This window comes from Myodes glareolus, chromosome 24, assembly GCF_982192425.1.
Source record: "Myodes glareolus chromosome 24, mMyoGla1.1, whole genome shotgun sequence".
In the NCBI taxonomy this organism is placed as follows: Eukaryota; Metazoa; Chordata; class Mammalia; order Rodentia; family Cricetidae; genus Myodes; species Myodes glareolus.
In genome coordinates, this window is record NC_142049.1 from 33,551,856 (window position 1) to 33,572,164 (window position 20,309).

At 42.9% G+C, this 20,309-nt stretch overlaps 1 protein-coding gene across 1 annotated transcript in view; it reads left to right on the plus strand.

Annotated features, from left to right (window-relative positions):
* The window catches only part of Oca2 (OCA2 melanosomal transmembrane protein), a 278,738-nt gene that overhangs the window by 65,174 nt on the left and 193,255 nt on the right, over positions 1-20,309 (plus strand). The window contains exons 12-15 of the mRNA XM_087901282.1: positions 658-782; positions 1,811-1,949; positions 5,081-5,213; positions 6,468-6,615. Coding sequence (XP_087757408.1) covers positions 658-782; positions 1,811-1,949; positions 5,081-5,213; positions 6,468-6,615 — 545 coding nt within the window. The remainder of the gene's footprint in view (positions 1-657; positions 783-1,810; positions 1,950-5,080; positions 5,214-6,467; positions 6,616-20,309) is intronic.

The window sequence follows — 20,309 nt, forward strand, 5'->3', positions numbered from 1 at the left end:
TTGCATCAGTTTGGAAGGATCCCTTTCCTCTTAGCCTTTCCCCATGCTTGCTGTCTTTCGCCCTCTCCTCCTTTCTGTTTTCAAAAGGGCCTTTGTTTTGCACAGTCTGACCTCAAACTCACTGTGTTGCTGAGTTGGTGATGGCCCACTTCCATCTTCCCATTGCTGGCACGACAGACCTGAGCCACTGCACCCTGTTTATGAGGCACAGGGCATTGAACCCTGGACCTCATGCTTGCTAACCAAACAATCTACCCCCGACACATATCACCAGCCCTGTTCTCTCTTAGCTTTTAAACTAAAAATTCTGTCAGGTGTGAAATAGTAACTCATTGTGGTTGGGTTTCACATTTTACTTGGACTCCTGGACGCTCGTCAGCAGATCTGAAGGGTTAAGCTGACCCTTCCAGCATAGTGCATGAGGATTGTGCCATGCCCTAGGAGACCTTGGCACCCTCTCTTAATGCAAAGGCTGGTACTGGCCTTGACTTTAATTTTGGGATTGAAAACTTCTTTTAAAAAATAACTTTTTCGACAAAGTTACAAATTCCGAATGAGAATTTTGGTCTCCATGTCTTGGAGTCATTAGTGAGAACATAGCTTCTACGTCATGAATGAACTGATTCTGGCTTGTTCCTTCCTGTATATGTATCCTAGGCGTACCAGCTTTCTCGAGGAAGAGTGTGGGCCATGATCATGATGCTTTGCCTCATTGCTGCCATCCTCTCTGCCTTCTTAGACAATGTCACCACAATGCTCCTTTTTACACCTGTTACTATAAGGTGTGTAGAACGCTTCCAACATGGAAGGGAAGATCAGCTTTGGGGCGGATTTGTGTTCTGGTTGTACCACCTGGCTCAAGGCTCCTTCCTCAACATCTACAAAAAGACAAAGGATAGTATCCATCCCCTCACTGAAGTATAGGTCATTGACTTCCAATCCAACAGTTCTGGCTTGTGTGACTGCAGAACTCTAGGCAGGTACAGGTGTCAGCACAGGTCGGTAATATCACGAGAAGTTGAAAGACATGTGCATTGCTTTCCAAAAGATAGGCTGTCATGTGGGACACAGCAAGCCATGCATGTAGATCAGACTGTTATGCGGGACACAGGCAAGTCACACATATAGATCACCAGATACCAGGAGTTTTGCTCACGAATTCCCACACTTTCATGCTTCCACCTACTCCAAGGACTTAGTCTTCAGATGATCAGGGTTTTAGGACTTCCAAAGATTCCAAGGCAAATCCCATACAGCCAAGATAGAGGTCTATGGACAAGGAAGAAGTAATTAAGGTGGTAATTTAAAGAAAGGAGAGAGAGAGAGAGAGAGAGAGAGAGAGAGAGAGAGAGAGAGAGAGAGAGAAATTAGGGTCTCTTCATAAAAGGGGAAGACAGATGAGGGACTAAGTCAGCAGATTTTAGTGTTATTACTGGTGACTTTTGACGACCCACCTCTCTCCTGTCTCAAGGTCTCTGATGGCCAGTGCCCATCTACCTGTTGCAGGTCCTTCTTCTATAAGGCCCTCCACACAGAACACAGTACTCCCTCCAGGCTGGGAACAGGCAGAAAGTACATCATCACTTGGATAACTCTGACTGTGTTATGTTAACTAAAAGAATCCTTGTAATTAGTGGTACCCAAGGATGTTGCAGCTGAGGCTCATTCTATGCCTTACTCTTCTCCCAGACTGTGCGTGTGCATGTGTGTATATGTGTGTCTGTGCATGAGTGTGCCTCCCTTGTACAAGCAAGTGCTTTAAACATTCGGGTTGCACACAGGCCTTATCACTTTCTTATATCCACAATAGGTTATGCGAGGTGCTCAATCTTGATCCAAGACAAGTCCTGATCGCAGAAGTGATCTTCACAAACATTGGAGGAGCTGCGACGGCCATTGGGGACCCACCCAATGTCATCATTGTTTCCAACCAGGAGTTGAGGAAGATGGTATGCAGCAGCACACTGGGTTGCTTTCAGGAAATGCACAGCTCACCCGAGCACTCTGTGCAGCATCCTTCACTTAGGTGCTGTGAATCAGGGTCCCCGCTGCCACAGTGCACACCATTATCATAAGTGAAGGACTGGAAGTAGGAGAGGAAAGGCAAGAAAGGCCCTGCAGGATGGAAGGGCTGCGTTTAGGTTGACACCAATGTGTTGGGAGGTGGTTTTGTTACTAAGAACATCAACGAGAAATGTCTAGGAAATTACAAAGGGATGAGGTGGGGCAATGGTTGCAGACACATGTGTCTAATAGGCTCAGGGGAAACATCAGCATCCAACAGCACGCTGCATCTGCTCCGGCTCTTTCTGAAAAGTGTCAATTTGGGTTTTTCTCTTCTGCCTTTCTTTTGCTTGATAAGTTTACCTGCAAAACTCTTCTAGCAACTTCCATTCAGTGCTGTGCTTGTCTCCCGGGGCCTCATTAACCTTTCTCTCTTCTCATTGTTCTTATCTATCCTTTCTTTAATTGTCGCTATTCCTAATGGAAGGACGGTTTGGTGCTTACATTCTGAAAAGACTTAGAGTTACTCAGGATACAGAACTCCTGTTTCCTTAGGCTGTATTTGCTAAAACTAAAAATTAGGTCTTAGGACCTGGTTGGTTTAGAGGTAAATGGATTGATATTACATGTAAGCCACTTTCTTAGGCTTCTTAAAATTTTAATGCTGATTTTTTAAAATTTTTTTTGTGTATGGGTGTTTTTTGCCTCCATGCATGTCTATGTAACACATGCGTGCTCGGTGCTCACAAAGGCTAGAAGGGGGTTTCCAATCCCTTGGACAGAAAAGGTTAGTCTGTCTCATGTAACTGGGCAGTTGTGAGCCACCATGTGGATGCTGGGGGAAAATATCTGGGTCTTCTGCTCTAGTAGGAAAGCTGCTTGTTTGTTCTTGGCTGCTCAGCCCCAAAATAACCACACAGAAACTGTATTAATTAAATCACTACTTGGCCTATTAGCCCTAGCTTCTTATTGGCTAGGTCTTACATGGTGTGGGACAATTGTCTATATTCTGTCAATTATGTTTTAAATAAACACTCATTGGCCAGTAGCAAGGTAGGAAGTATAGGCGGGACAACCAGACAGGAAGTAGAGGCGTGTCAATGAGAATTCTGGGAAGAAGGAAGCTCCCTCTGTAGTCCTGCCCAGACACAGGAGAAGGAAGATGTGACCTGCCCCGCTGAAAAAGGTACCGAGCCATGTGGCTAACACAGATAAGAATGAGTTAATATAAGTTACAAGAGGTAATAAGAAGCCTGAGCTAATGGCCCAATCAGTTTATCATTAATATAGACCTCTGAATGATTTCTTTGGGACCTAACAACTGTGGGAACTTGGCAGGACAGAAACTCAGACAACACTTTCATCTTAATTTAACCCATCTCTATTAATCTGTATACCACCAAGTGGCTGTGGCTCAGCAGCAAGGTTCTGACTTGTCTGTTCCCAGCAGCAGCTATACAGCATCTCCTGACTCGACCTTCTTTCCCCCAGCATTCAGTTTAGTTTCTCCCGCCTACCTACGTTCTGCTTTATCACAGTCTAAGACAGTTTCTTTATTCATTAACCAATAAAAGCAACGCATAGACAGAAGGACCTCCCACACTTTCTGCAAGCACAGTCAGTGCTCTTTAGCACTGATCCATCTCTTTAGTACCCCTGGGCTCATTTTTTTCTTCGGGTTTTAAAGGAAATTGCAGCATTTTCACAAACACCTAAGAAACAACCATCTTTCAATCAGATATCTGGGGTATGAATTCTATAGATAAAGTTCAAGTTCAAGGTAGTGTTTTGACTGAGGAACTCCCAGAACGTGTTGAGTTCTGAGCGAGGTTTGGTGACATATACCTGCAAATCCATTACTTGGGAGGTTGGGGCAATTAGCCTGAGCTCTATAGTGAGAGGTGGTGGAAGGTGGTTTTCCTGAAGCAGCTTACTGAACACCCATGGGCTTTCTACTTTTACCTATGTGAGCATGGCTCATGGCACAACCTTGCTGCTGTGCCCTCTGTGACCACACCCTTCCTGCCAATACCCTTCAGTTTCTGATATCCCAATGTCCCACAGGACTGTGGTACCCTTGACTGCCTGCTCCCCATAGCAGTAACTATTCATGGAATCTACTTGAATTCTTACAGGTGATTATCTTTAAAGGCTCCTCTGTCCTTCTTGGGCTCAAGAAATATTGTGCATATTTGCTTAAGGATCTACATAAAAGAACAAAATAAACTAAAGAGTAAAATTAGCTAAGAATATTGTTGAGTGAGCCACCATGTAGTTGCTGAGAATTGAACTCAGGACCTTTGGAAGAATAGGCACTGCTCTTAACTGCTGAACCATCTTTCCAGCCCCTAAGGGTGGTTTTTATCAAAATGAAATGCTTTCAACAGATGATCACGACACAGTCCCACAGGCAGACAGAGAAAGCTGGAAGGAAGGGAGGAGAGGCTGCCTCCTTAACATTCTTATAGCTGATTTCAGTGCTCTGTGCAGGTGCTCTAGTGTAGGGAGACTGCCCCTTCCAACCCACAGCAGGTATTTTAGTCAAGAATTAAAAAGATTAACAAATAAATAAATAAATATACATGATCACATTATTCAATGTTTTGATCCCTACTCATCCTGGGGCAACACATTTGCCTTGTGACAGAGATAATCTAAATCTAGTTAGGAGCTATTTGTGATTGCCTATTTCTGTTTCCTTCTAAGGTGGCTTGTAATTTACATAACCACTGATTTTTCAAAAACACAGAACGTATGAAAGTCTTTAATCAGTTGGGTGGTGGTGGTGCACACCGTTAATCCAAGCACTCAGTAGGGAGAGACAGGAGGATCTCTGAGTTTGAGGCCAGCTTGGTCTACAAAGTGAGTTCCAGGACAGCCAGGACTACATAGAGAAACCTTGTCTCATAAGAACGAACAAATAACAGAAAGGCTTTGACCATTTCAGACTTACTAAGCATCCGTGTTTGGCTGCAGGATTCTTGTCCAGAGCCACTCTTGTCTACAGCTCACATCCTCACCTCCCCCACCTCCATCCAGGGCACACATATCACGTATTGCTCCTTTGCTCTTCCAGGGCCTGGACTTTGCTGGTTTCACAGTGCACATGTTCCTTGGGATCTGCCTCATTCTCCTGGTTTCCTTCCCACTCCTCAGACTTCTGTACTGGAACAGAAAGCTTTATAACAAGGAGCCCGGCGAGATTGTCGGTAGGTATGAGCACCTCCCCATGCTGCAGAGTCTGCTGCAGTATTCTCCCCAAGCCCCAGGGAACAGTCCTGTAAGCAGGAGGGGTCCACTCCCCCACAGGGTCACTAGCAAGGTATTTATTTATCTACAGGATGCTGCATGCTTAGGAGCAATGGCTGCCCACAGATACCTCCAACTTGTCCAACAAGCTGCTCTCGGCTGCTTCAGTATGAGGCTACTGAGTAGCCATAAAGGCTGTCTTGCTTTTAGTTTACCATCTTGGCCTTTTCCATATATATATATTCAAACTGCAAACTGTTAAATAGAGGTTAAGTGTAAGCCTCATAAAATATCTTACTCTCTTAGGAAGCAATGGATGGCAACCCTCTCTCTCCCGTTCTCCATCAGAAGGTGTCTGAATTCAGCATTGGGTGAAGGTGGTGTTGTTTGCTGCTTTCTGACCATCATCTCACCAGCTGATTCCTTATCTCTCCTGTGTGAGATAGGAGCTTGGGGTGGGGGCCGGGGTGGGGGAGATAGGAGAGGGAAGGCATTCCTGCTTCCTGCTTTCTTACCAGAAGCCCTCTAGAGGTGCCAAGCATGGCTGCCTGAGAGCCATATCCCTTATGCTGCTATTCAAGAGCTCTCTTTCTGAAACCATTTAGAGACTGGACAATTGGCTGAGTTCATCTGTGTTGCTCTAACGACCACGGCTTGGCAAGCTAAAAAGTTAGAGGTTTATTTATAATAGCTTACTATCCAGGAGACCGTAAACCCTAGAGCGTGGCCCCAGAAACTGGCGAGGCCTCTTTGCTTCTCCAGGGCCTGGCACATAGTTTGGAGAGGACACGCCAGATCTCTTGCTTTTAGTCAAACAGCTGAGAAGCGATGTATTAAAAACACAGCAGCAACGTGCAGATTTTGGTTGATATCAGAGCCAGTGAGAATGGGTTAGGGTTGTGGAGGTAAGATATTGCTCAAACAAAAGTGCAACAATGATAGATTAATAAGTGAATTAAAAAAGATGTTGCTGGAGAAAGGACTTTGTTTTTCAGGCAGCGTTGAAATGGCTTTTCTTGCTTAATGGTGACTTTCAGAGTTCAGTGCCGTCATCTGGTTCCATCGCCATAGCTCATGCTGAGAAGAACCTGTGCTAGGTGGGACGTGGATGCCCATTGTTGGTGCATGGGTGCAGTGTGTGTGTGTGTGTGGGGGGGCGTTGCTGATGCCCGAGGGTGGGAGAGACTCAGCGCCTTGCCCTTATTTCTCTGCAGAACTGAAGCATGAGATTCATGTCTGGCGTTTGACCGCACAGCGCATCAGTCCAGCCAGCCGCGAGGAGACAGCCGTGCGTGGCCTGCTGCTGGAGAAAGTGCTGGCTCTTGAGCACCTGCTGGCCCAAAGGCTGCGTTCTTTCCACAGGTACCACACGATCGTGCTTGGATGTATACCGGGGCCCCCTTACCGGCTGTGCTTAGTGGTGGCCTTGCACGAGGTCCATAATCCATTGCAATCATTGTTATATGATACCCAAGTGAAAAAAATATTTATTTATTTATTTATTATTAAAAATTTTCACCTCCTTCCACTTCCCTTCCCCTCCCCCAAGTCCTCCTCCTCCTCCTCCCTTTCCAGTCCAAAGAGCAGTCAGGGTTCCCTGCCCTGTGGGAAGTCCAAGGTCCTCCCGCCTCCATCCAGGTCTAGGAAGGTGAGCATCCAAACAGATTAGGCTCCCACAAAGCCAGTCCATGCAGTAGAATTTAGTTGCTATAATTAAGCACTGTAGCAACTGATAGAATGAAGGGCTCATTTGGACTCACTGTCTGTCCTAGGGTACTTACTGTTGCTGTAATCAACCCCATGGCTCAAAGTAAGTTGAGGAGGACAGGGTTATTTCATTTTACAGCTTACATGGATGAGAGAAGTCAGGGCAGGAATGAGGCAGAAAGCAAAAGGAAGCCCTGCAGGGATGTTGACTGGCTTCTTTTCTATTGCCCATTCAGCTTGTTAATCTATACAACCCGGAACTGCCTGTCCAGGGTGATGCTGCTCACAGTGAGGTGGGCATTTCCAAGTCCATCATTAGTCAAGAAAATGTCCTGCCGTCTTGCCTCCAGGCAACCTGTAGGAGGCAGGTGTTCAGTTAAAGGTGCTTCATCCCAAATGACGCAAACTAACCAGCACAATTGACCCCCTTGTCAATCACTCTTAAGCCATAACCTCTCCTCGTTTATTTTCAATATGTCATGTTACTATTCCAACATAAAACATAGTATAACTCTAAAATCTTTAAATATATGTACATACTTAATTCTTGAGAATATATTGTTGGTTGTGAGCCTAGTCTTTAAGGGCAGAGCCATCTCTCCAGCCATTGAGATTATAATATGAATACATTTGGGGGCTGGAGAGGTGGCTCAAGTGGTTAAGAGAATGGCTGTTCTTCCAGAGAACCCAGGTTTCGTTCCCAGGACCCGCATGGCAGCTCACTACTGCCTATGACTTTAGTTCCAGGGGACTCTACACCCTCACACAGACATATATGCAGGCAAACCACCAAAGCCATAAATTACAAAGAAGTAAATTTTATACCACAAATACATTATTTTCTCTTTCTCTTTTCTCCCTCTAAACCCTCCCATGTTCCCACTTCAGTCACTTTAAAGATTCTTGGCTTCTTTTTCATTAATTTTTTTTTGCTACATGCATATATGTTTATGTGCAGACATGAGTATTCCTAAGTGTAGCCTGCTCAGTCTGTACAATATTAACTGTATGCACGCTTTCAGGAATGACCATTTGGCACTGGGTAATCAATTGGTGTGTGCTTCTCTGGAGAAGACTACTTTGTTTTTGCTACGCTCAGCGTTCCTTAGTTGCCTGTAGTTCCTTATGTAGGATTCGGTTTTGGTGGTCTTTCGCTTGTCTGCTTTGGCTCGCCTATGGTGCCATTCTTGTTCAGTTCCTCTTTAGGGAGTCACATTTGTGAGACTCTCCGGGTGTTTCTTCTGGCACTACTAGAAGACACAGTCTCATAGCAACCTCCCCAATCCTCTGGCTCTTACAACATTTCCACCCCTTCTTCTGCAATGTTCCCTGCCCCTTGGGTTCAAGAGTTGCTTTGTAGAGGTATCTATCCACTGGGGCTGGGCTCTACAACTCCCTGAATTTTGATTGGTTGTCATTCTCTGTTATGGTCACTGTCTGTTGCAACGAGAAATTTCCTTGATGAGGGATAAGTGCTACACCTGACTGTGGATATGAGGACAAAAATGTTGAAATGTAGTTATGGATTATACCAGTTTAGCAAAGTGCTGGTTTCTTGGTTCTCCTCCAACATCCATTGACTTTGCTAGCCCTTAGTAATTGGTGATATTTCCAGTACCAGACATGGTTGCCTTCTTCCAGAGTAGGTTTTAAGTTCAATTAGAGAGCTTTTGTTTATTGCCAAGGTCTGTGTGCCACTAATCCACCACTAGGGTTCTGCCGTGCCGGTCACTGGCGTCACTCCTAGGCAGCATCGCAGCCGCGGAGAAGAGTCGGTTGCCTTCTCTCTTCGGAAGCATTCATGGTGCCTTCTCCTACCAGGAAGGCTAGTCCCGAAGGAGGAGGCTTTCAGGGGAGGTCCACTTCAGAGACCTCTGAGCACTGATGCTGACGTGCATAGTGTCTTGCTTTCCACTTCTTGACTGGGGGAGGGGCAACCAAGCACAAGAGCAATAACCCATGTTTTGGACATTTCTCGGACAACTTTGACCCACAATTCCAAAGAAGGTTTCTCATGCCCAATGATGGTCTTTGTACAGTGTGGTCTTTGGCGCTTGGAGAAAACATTGTCAGTCAAGATGAGGAAATTTCATTTAAACTATGTCTATTTATACACAGAGTTACATGTAATATAGGTTTCTAAAAAGGTAGACAGTTAATAGCAGATTGCTTGTGACTTTTCTAGACATGCTTGCTATATTCTATCCTTATTCCCCTTCTTCTGTATTTATCTTTCCCCGTTACCTTGTCCGAGCTCTCCTTTCCCATTTCCACAGTTCAATCCCTTGCACCCTGCTATTTCCCTCTCCATCGCTCCTCCAACCCCCTACCCAGGCAGTGGTTCCATTTTGCTTTCTTAGTTTCTCAGCTACACAAGGATATGTACTCCACTTCTGAAGACTGGGAGTTGGCAGCCTCAGACGAGCGAGAACAGCGTGGGTTCGTCTTTCTGGAGCCCCGTGAGCGCACTCAACATGGTCTTTTCTAGTTCTATCTCTTTACCTCCAGATTTCATCGTTTTCCACAGCTGCATAGATGTCCAGAGTGTTTATGTCCCTTTCTTTGTTCCTCCATTTCTCAGTTGAAGGGCTTTTAGGTTGTTTTCATCTCCTGGCTCTTGTGAAGAGAGCAGCAATGAACACGGCTGAACAAGTGCCTATGGAGTGGGGCATTGAGTCCTTTGGGCGTCTGCCAAAGCATGGGATGAAAGGATCAAGCATGGATTCAGTTTTAGCTCAGAATTCTGCACAGGGATTTTTATAGTGGCTGCACTGGTTTGCAATTCCATTGACAGTGACTGAGGGTTTCCCTTTCCCCACATCCTCTCTCGGCTGTGTGCTGTTAGTTGCTTTGTTGCTCTTTGCCCTTCTGACTGGGATCTCAGAGCTGTTTGGATTTTCATTTCCCCAATTGTTAGATACTCTGGATCCCCTCTCAGGTATTTCTTAGCCACTTTTTGTTCTTTTGGGAACTGTCTTTTATTCAGTGTTCTTTTTTTTTGAGTTTGGCTATTTGGATATATTCTGGATATTAATCTTCTTTCAGGTGCATAGCTAGACAAAAGGTCTCTCACATTATGAATGAGTTGTTTCCTTAGCTTTGCAGAATCTTTCTAGTTTTATGAAGTCCTATTTGTCAGTTGTCGGCCTCAATTCCTGGGCTAATGGGACCCTATTCAGGAAGTTCTTTCCTACACCTATATCATGTAGGCAGGCACTGCCGATGCTTTCTTCCAGCTGTTTCTGTCTTTCAGGTTCACATTTAGCGCTTTCATCCATTTTGAGTTAGTCTTTGTACTGGGTGTTTGATACAGCTCTAAAACATCCCATCTTTTCTAGCACCATTTTTAAAGGTATTGTCTCCAGCATATGTTTTTGGCATAATGGTCGAGTGTTAGATGGCCGTGGTTACATGAACTCATGTTTGGCTCTTTGATTTTGGTCTACTGGTCTCATGTCTGATTTCATTCTGGTACCATACTGTTTTCATTACTGTGGCTCAGTAATGACTCTTAACGTCTGTAATGGTAGTTCCTCCTGCATTGTTCTTTTGGTTCAGGATTGTTTGGCTCTCTGGGAATCTTTTGTGGTTCCATGTGAATTTTAGGATGATAGCCTTTTCTATTTCTGTGATGAATAAGATGGGAATTTCTATTGGAATTGTATTTAATCTACAAATGGCTTTTGGTAAAATGTTCATTTTTTTTTTTATTTTGAGACAGGGTTTCTCTGTAGCTTTGGAGCCTGTCCTGGAACTAGCTCTTGTAGAGCAGGCTGGCCTCGAACTCACAGAGAGGCTCCTGCTTCTGCCTTTGCCTCCTGAGTGCTGAGCTTAAAAACGTGCGCCACCACCGCCCAGCATTTTACAGTGCTAATTCTATCAATCCACAAGCGTAGGATGTCTTTTTTTTTTTTTTAATGTCTTCTTCTATCTCTTTCCTCAGAGGTTTAACACTTTCACTGAAGGGGTTTTTCATTTCCTTGGTTAGGTTTATTCATAAATACTTTATTTTTCGGGAGTGCTATTGTGGATGGGAGTGTGTCCATGATCTCTTTCTCTGCATGTCACTGCTATTTAGAAAGTTTTTATTGGCCGGGCGGTGGTGGCGCACACCTTTAATCCCAGCACTCGGAAGGCAGAGGCAGGCGGATCTCTGTGAGTTCGAGGCCACCCTGGTCTACAAGAGCTAGTTCCAGGACAGGCTCCATAGCTACAGAGAAACCCTGCCTTGTAAAACCAAAAAAAAAAAAAAAAAAAAAAAGAAAGAAAGAAAGAAAAAAAGCTTTTATTAATTTGTATAAATTGATTCTATATTCCTCCACTTGTCTGACTGCTCGAGTTGGTACTTCACGTACCAACTTCACACACAGTGTTGAGAAGGAATGGGGATAGTGGACACCCTTCCCCATTCCTGACTTCAGTGGGGCTGCTTCAAGCTTTGCTTCAGTAAGGGTGAATTTGGCTACGGGTTTTTCATACATAGATACTATTATGTTGCAGTATGTACTCTCTAGCCCTACGTTCTCTAGGACTTTTACCATGGAGGTATTTTGGAATTTCTCCAAGGCCTTTTCTACCTACGTTGAGTTGATCATGTGGTTTTTATATTTAAATCCATTTATGCAATTTTTTATTTTCTTAACTTGTGTGTGTTGAATCATCCCTGCATTTCAGGGACAAAGATAACTTGGTCGTGCCATGTAATCTTTTTGAAGTGTATTTGTATTCCATTTGCAACCATTTTACTGAGCATTTAAAGTACATATCAATTAGGGATATCCACCTATAATTTTCTTGTTTGGTTGTGCTGCTACCTAGTTTAGGTTTTAGAGTGATACTGACTTAGAAGAGGTTTCACTATGCTCATTGTTTATATTTTAAAAAATAGTTTAAGAAGGGTGAATGTAGATCTTTGAAAGTCTAGTAGAATTCTGTGGTAACTCCATCCATTTCCTCGTTTGTTAGAAACTGCTTAGGCTGTTGACTTCTTGGTTTAATTTTTATGGTTAGTGTGAATCTAGAAAATCATCTATTTCCTTTAGGTTTTCTGCTTAATTAAGTACAGGGTTTAAAATAGTTTCTTTCAATATATTGAATTTCTCTGGTGTCTGTTGCAATGTTTCCTTCCTTATTTCTGAGTCTGTTAATTCGGGTCCTTCCTTCTTCCATCAGCTCCTTGTTTTGACTAGTTGGACCAATGGTTTATCAAGTTTGTTTGTCTTCTCAAAGAACTAACTCTTAGAGATTCACTGATTGTGTCTGCCATTGTCTTCATCATTCATTGATTTCTGCTGATTTATTACTATTTCTTGTTGTTGACTGGGCTTGGATTTGGTTTGTTCTTGTTTTTTTATAATTTTTTTAGTTGTATCACTAAATCTCTAATTTTGACTCATTCTGATTTTTTATTTTTGGCAGTAGGGCTATTAATTACTCTTGTAGAACTGTTCTCAATGTGTCCCAGCAGTTTTATTGTGTAGTGTTTTCATTTTAATTTACTTCTAAAACAATTTTTTTTCTTTATTTCTTCCTTGGCTCATTCAGTAAAGAGTCATTTAATCTCCACGAGTGTGTGTGTTTACTAAAGTTTTTTTTTTTTTTTTTGCTGTCAGTTTTAAATCTTTTTATCTTGTGGTCAGATAGGATACAATAGTTACTCAATCATCCTGAATTTGCTTTGTGCCTCATAATGTGGTATATTTTATAGAGACCTCCATGTTCTGCTTCGTAGAATGTTTATTCTTTGGTGGTTAGGTAAAATACTTTGTGGGAACTTGTTAAGCCCATTCGGTGGATGATGTTAATTAATTCTGATGTTTCTGTTTGTTTTTGTCTGTTGGGGAAAGTGGGGTCTTGAAATCACCTACTATTAATGGAATGATTTTAATCTGTGCTTTAAATCTAGTAAGACGTTATTATAATTATTATTTTCATCATCAAATGAAATTTTAGTATTATTATTTTTTATGAAATAATATACACGTAGTAGAGTTTGTTGTGCATATTTTAGGATAGTAAAGTCTTCTTGGTTAACTGTTCCCTTGGTTAGAATGATGGGCCCCTCATTATCTCCTTTGATTGCTTTAGTTTGAAGTCAGTTTGTCAGGTATTAGGATAGCCTACCTGTTTGCTTCCTGGTTCCTTTATTAGGGTATATTTTTTCATTCTTTAACTCTAAGGTGGCACTGCTCTAAAGCTCAGAGGCGTTTCTTGCAGAGAACAGGCAGATGGATTTTGATTCTCTTCTTTTTGTAATTTTTTTTTATTGATTCTTTGGACCTTTCACATCACTCCCCAGAATCATATGCATCTCCTGGTCCTTCTATGTCTGTCCCCACCCTCGTAATCCCCCCAAAATGAAAATAAAAATTTAAAAAAAATCTAATTTTTGTTATCTGCTCATCAGAGCATGGTCGAACTCCCAGTGGCCAGCCTCATAAATAGAACTGAGTCTTCCTCCTCCATAACCCGGGTCAGATGCCATCGATTATGGAAAGCCAACTTCAGCCTCCTTCCCACACTTCCTGTTTAGGTCGCTACATTTGGGAGGGGGAGTTTAGGGGAGTAGGGGTTGCCATAGAAGCCTTCCATGTGCCTTCTTCCCAACTGTGTGCCTGCAATCATCGCTATAATTGCGAAAGTCACTTCTTTGCTCTTTACAGTGAGCTGGAGCAAGAAATCATCGTTTTCCACATGATTTCTGACAATAGCAACAGACCATGAACACGACCTTTGGCTGCAGTAGGACCACAGACCCAGACAAGGTCCTCAGAGGCAGCCTGGACCACAGACACCAACCTGGTCCCAGACGGCAGTGCAGGCTACTTGCATCCACATGGGGGCAGTATGGCTCACGGACACCATCACGGTTTCAAACGGCTGCCCAGACCGTGGGCTTTTTTGGTGGTAACACTGGCCACAGACAGCGCAGACCCTGGCTGGAACATAACCTCTGTCTCAGACATGGCCCTTGGCAGTAGCGCGGATCTGTATATCCCCATGGGCTGAGATGGCAGTGTAGGACACTCACATCTGCTTGGTCCTCAGTGCTATTTGCGTCTCCAAGGGCAATGCACCTCTCTTCATGGTGCACAAACGGCCCCGCGTCTCTTTCTCTCCCGACCACCATCACAGACTTGTTCGCCAGAGCGGCACGCACCTGCTCGCCTGCTGCCCACTCTGTGAGGTGGAGGGTGAGCCTGGGTGTCTTCTGCCTGGCCCGGGTGCCTTTCGCGAGCTCACATCCTTAGGTGACGGGCCTCAAATTTTGTTTCTTGATCCAGTCAGTCATCCTAAAGCTTTCTATTGAAGAATTGAGACCACCGATATTTAAAATACTGTAGAAATAAATGTGTCAATTCTGGCTATTGTGTTGTTGAGGTTTTAGGGTGGTGTTTGTTTTCTCAGTGGTGCCAGGGTGACTGTGGCCTCATAAAATGAATTTGACAATGTTCCTTCTGTTTTTACTTTGTGGAATAATTTGGGGGTATTGGTATTAGCTCTTCTTTGCACTAAACTATTCGCCCTGGGAGACTCAGCATCTGCTTCTATTTCCTTAGGGATTATCTGTATTTAAATTATTTATCTGATCTTAATTTTACTTTGGTAAGTGACATCTATCAAGGAAGTTTAGATTTTCAAATTTTCTGGAGTACAGGTTTTTTGAAGTATGACCTAATAATCCTTTGAATTTTCTCTGTCTGTTGTTAGGTCCCCTTTTTTGTTTTAAATTTTGTTAATTTAGATATTCTGTCTGCACTTTTTAGTTAGTTTGAATAAGGGTCTATCTTGCTGATTTTGTCAAAGAAAAAAATCGGTTTCATTGATTCTTTGCATTGTTCTCTTTTTTCCTATTTTGTAGATTTTAGCCCTCAGTTTGATTATTTTTTTGACATCTATTCCTTTTGGGTATGTTTGCTTCTTTTTGTTCTAGAGCTTTCAGATGTGCTATTAAGTTGCCAGGATGAGATCTCTCCAGTTTTTTTTTTTAAATTTTATTTTATGTAGGCACTTACTGCTATGAACTCGCCTCTTAGAACTACTTTCATTGTATCCCATAAGTTTTTATATGCTGTGTACTCGTTTCCTCGAATTCCAGGAAGTCTTTGTTTGCTTTCTTTATTTCCATCTTGACACTTTTCATTCAGTAGAGAGTCGTTCAGTTTTCATGAGTTTGTAAGCTTTCTATTGTTGCTATTTTTACTGACATCTTTCTTTAGTCTGTGGTGGTCTAGTGGGATGCAGGGCATTATCTCAATTTTCTTACATCTGTTGAGACTTAACTCTGTGTCCAAGCCTGTGGTCAGTTTTGGAGGAAGCTTTATGAGGTGAAAAGGAGAAGGTGTATTCTTTTGTGTTTGGATGAAATGTTCTGTAAATATATGTTAGGTCTGTTTGGTTTATAATGTCTGTTAGCGGCAGCATTTCTGTTTAGTATTTTCCTCTGGGTGCCCTGTCCATTGGTGAGAGTTGGGGACTGAAGTCCCCAACTATCAGTGTGTGGGGGTTGATATGCGATTTGAACTCCAGTAGTGTTTCTTTTACAAATGTGGGTGCACTTGTGTTTGGGGGTATAGATGCTAAGAATTGAACTGTCATATTGGTGGATATTTTTTGATGAGCCTGTGGTGTCTTTTCCTATCTTTTTTGATTAGTTTTGGTTTGAAGTCAAATATCTTCAAAATATATCTATTTTGATGTTCTAAATATCTATTTTGTTAGATATTCAAATTGTTCCATCAGCTTGCTGAAATCCATTTGTTTGGAACATTGTTTTCCAACCCTTTACCCTGAGCTAATGGTTATCATGGATGTTGGGGCGTGTATCTTGAACGCAGCAGAAGGATAGAACCTGGTCTTGCAACCATTCTGCCAGTTTGTTTCTTTTTATTGGGGAATTGAAATCATTGATATTGAGCAATATCAATGACCAATAATTTTTGATTTCTGTTATTTTGTTGTTGATGTTGCTCTTGTTGGTTTTGTGTGTGTGTTTCCTTTCTTTTAATTTTTCTGATCTTAAATTATTCATTTCCTGCGTTTTCATTGGTGTAGTTGGCCTTCTTAGTTTGGGGTTCTCTTTCTACCTCCTTCTGTAGGGCTGGATTTGTAGATAGACACTATTTAAATTTGACTTTATCATGAAATATCTTATTTTCTCTGTCCATGGTGATTGAAAGTTTTGTTGCATATAGTAGTCTAGGCAGGCATCTATGGTCATCTAGTCTGCAGCACATCTGTCCAGGCCTTTCTGGCTTCTAGAGACTCCATTGAGAAGTCAGGAGTAATTCTAACAGGTCTCCCTTTATATGTTACTTAGTTTTTTTTGCCTAGCAGATTTTAATTTTCTTTCTTTATTCTGTATCTTTAGTGGTTTGTGCTAAGGGGACTTTGTTTTCTGGTCCAATCTATTTGGTATCTTGTGTTCTTTTTAGACCTCCATAGACATCTCCTTCTTTAGGTTAGGGAAATTATCTTCTGAGATTTTGTGGAAAATATTTTCTGAACTTCTGAGCTGGTATTTTTCTACTTCCTTTATTCCTATTATTTTTAGGGTTGATCTTTTTATAGTATCACAGATTTCCTGGATGTTTTGTGTCAGGAGTTTTTCAGATTTAACATTATTTTGACTGATATATCTTCTTCTTCCACTGTATTCCATTCGTTGCCTGAGATTCCTTCTTCCATCTCTTGCATTCTGTTGGTGAAGCTTGCCTCTGTAGTTCCTATTCAGATTCCTAAAGTTTTCATTTTCAGAATACCCTCAGTTTGGGTTTTCTTTACTGATTCTATTTTCAATTTTAGGTAATGATCAGTTATATTCATTTCCTTCTACTGATTGTGTTTTTCTGGATCTCTTTAGGGAATTTATTGACTTCCTCTTTAAGGACCTCTATCATCCTCATACATGTAGTCTTAGGATCTTTTTCTTGTGTTTCAGCTCTGTCAGAACATTCAGGTCCTGCTATGGGGGGAATATCTGGTCTCTAGTGGAGACATATTGCCTTGACTGTTATTGATTGCATTTTTATGCTGGTGTCTAGGCACCTGGGATTGGGGTGGTTATAGGTCTAGGTGCTGATTTCTGGATTTGAGGTTGTTGAATGAGTGTTTTGTTCCTGATTTCTGTTTTCTGTCTGGATTTTGGGCGTTTTAGGGCTGTGTGATGCCTGGTAAGAAATTTTCTTGGACCTGATAGTTATGGACACTGGGGGTTCCAGGTAAAAACGTATTTCTGAGTATTGGGAGCTAACATTTAGGAATGGGGATAGGCTAGGGTTCTGAAGGACTTTGCAGGAGGGGAAGAGCAGAGTGTTCAATCAGGATCTGTTTATTTTGTCTCCTTGGAATGGGGGAAGACAATGAAGAGGGGTTACCCCAGAAGTTCCTCAGTAGAGGGTGAGATGGAGAACTGGACATAGAGAAGCAAGAGAGAGGAAGATCTTCAGACAGACTACCTGCTTTTCCTGACCAGGAGTGGGTTAGCAGGGAGTGCCTGATGGAGCTGGGATAAAGTGGCAAGGAGAGGGAGGGAGGTTAGAAGGGTGTGCTGGCTAGTCTCATGTCAATTTGACACGCAAACTCATGTTATCTGAAAGGAGGGAACCTCAAATGAGAGAAGACCTCCATGGGATCTGAGTGTAAACCATTTTCTTAATCAATGATTGATGAGGCAGAGCCCAGGCCTTGGCGGATGGTGGCATATCTGGGTTGGCGGTCCTGAGTTTTATAAGACAGCAGACTGAACAAGCTAGGGGAACCAAGCCAGTAAGCCATGGTTTCTGCATCAATTCCTGCCTCTAGTTCCCTGCCATGTTTGAGTTCCTGTCCTGACTTCCTTCAATGCTGAACAGCAAGGACTATGAAAAAGTTTTAAAAGTACAGGAAAGGAACAGAAAGTAAAGGTGGAGAACCACGAAAAAAAAAAAAGCTTTTGAGTAAGAGGCATGAACTAGGGAGAAGCCCAGGCTAGCCCAGGTCTTCAACAAGATCACAGAAAAAAAACTTGTACCCAAACTAAGGAAAGCCATATACAGACAGATGCAAGATGCACACAGAACATCAAAAAGACAAGACCAGAAAAGAAAATCCCCACAGCGATTCATAGTTAAAACACTGAGCATTCATAACAACACACGTGTATTGAAAGCTCGAGAAATAAAATACTAGTCACATAAAAAGAAGCCAACTTTATGTGTGAAGCCAAAACGCGTTAGTAGGTTTTACAGTTCCATCTTCATGTTGGCTTGAGTCCTCTTCAACTCATTTATCTCCACACTGAATTCCATTTCCAACCCCTATATTGTCTTTAATACCAGTCTTACTTTTGTGTTTCCTTGGGGATCGCTTAGGTGCTTATTCTCCTTACCTTCTTTCTCTCTAATTTCACTTAGCTATTTCTTGGTGATGTCCTTAAACTGCTTGAATCCTTTAATGGCATCGATGGCTGTTCTCTTAAGTTCTCTGTCCTTCGGTCCATCTAGACCATTGGCATTCATTTCTATAGGACCAGTAAGTTTTGGAGAGAAAACGCAAGCTTGATCTTTTATCTCGTTTGGCATTTTTCTGCTGAAACCTGTGTAGATCTGATATGAACACAGCAGGTTGAGATAGAACATATGATGTGCAGATGGGTTAGGACCACAGCTTGGGTGGAATGAAGTCAGCTGGACAAGGGACTTGGTGGGGGTGGGGGTGGGGGTGGGCAGAATGTGCGTTCTTGTTCGAGCCAAGAATGTGGCTGGGTGAAAATGTCGGCTGTGGAGTGGGCAGGGCTTGTGGATTGGGGGATGTTGTGCCCAGATTACGACCCCCAGAGAGAGACCACCAGAGAGGCCCAGACTGTAATAAGCAAGGTTTAATCAGCATAATACAAACATGTTTGGAACCCATCTCTGACCCTGCTACAGTAAGGTAGAGAGAGGAGTTGTATCTTCTCTGTGGGGTAAACTTTTAAAGGCAGAGCTACAAAGAGGCTTTTTGAAGCTGCTTTGGCACGGGTGCAAGTATTTTTGCTCCCTCCCATCCTGCTAAGTCAGCTTTCTCCTTGGTTTTTTTTTTTGTTTGTTTGTTTGTTATCATCAGGTGGCTGGCTGGCTGGGCGAAGTGACCTTGTGTTTGGAATCTCCCAGGTGTGAGGGTGGGAGAGGGGAAGGCCATTATCTTCCTGGGAAAACATTCTGCTAGGAAATTCTCGTCCCTTTGAGAATAAGGGGTGAGGGTCCCACAGGGGATAGTTAGGGAGGGGCCTGGAAGAAGCCTAGAGATTGGTTGTGGTGGAGGCAGGGGTGGCCAGTCTTGTCTGGGGTACTAGATGTGGAGCCTGGGCTAGATATGGTGAGTTTGGGACGTTTTGTGAATGGTGAGGGTCAGGGAGAGTTCTCGGGTTAGATGCTGGAGAGGGATGTGGGAGATCTGGCTAGGCAGAGAGGCTGGAGGCAGTGCAGAAGGGCAAAGTCCCAAACTCTTAAAAAAATTCAGACAAAAAACAAACAAAAGGGCATTGATGGTACATGCCTTTAATCCCAGCATTTGGGAGGCAGAGGCAGGCAGATCTCTGAGTTCAAGGACCATCTGGTCTACATAGTGAGTTTCAGGATAGTCAGGAATGTTATATAGAAAAACCCTGTCTCAGAAAAAAAGAGAATGTTCTGGGATATTTCATTTCCTGAAAAAAGCTAGTCCTTGATGGGTCATGGTATGTGGCTAGCTTGAGACTTGGGTTGTCAGTAGGAGAAAGCTATAGTCTACTACATGGGACACGACGACTCAGAGATACAGCCCAGGGATGAAGCCCAATCTGAAGAGCAGGTGTGGTGGTTTGACTGAGAATGTTCGTCAGAGGCTCAGACACTTAGTCACCAGGCAGTAGTGATGTTTGGGTAGATTTAGGAGCTGTATCCTTGCTGGAGGACATATGTCACTGGGTGTGGCCTTTGAGATTTCAAAAGACTCGTCATTTCTAGTTCACTCTGTTTCTTGAATTTATTTTGAGGTGTGAGTTCTTAGCTGTCCCTGCTGCCATGTCCGCCACTTGCTGTCACTATTCTTGGCCATGACGGGTTTTTAACCCGTTGAAAACAAGCTCAGATAAGTTCTTGCTTTCCTAAGTTGTCTTGGTCATGGTGTTTCACGACTGCAATAGAAAAGTGATTAAGACACAGGACTCCGTCTCAAGCTCAGAATCCACCTCATCCCATCAGGAAGCTTTGAGGTTGCCTTCTCGGAGCAGGGTGACCAGTTTCAACAAGCATTAGAGCCTGCGCATGAGTTAAAGATACAAGACCAAATCTTGGCATGGAGAATGAAGGAATTAAAAGTTTTCACATTTGGTGGACTCAGTACTTAAA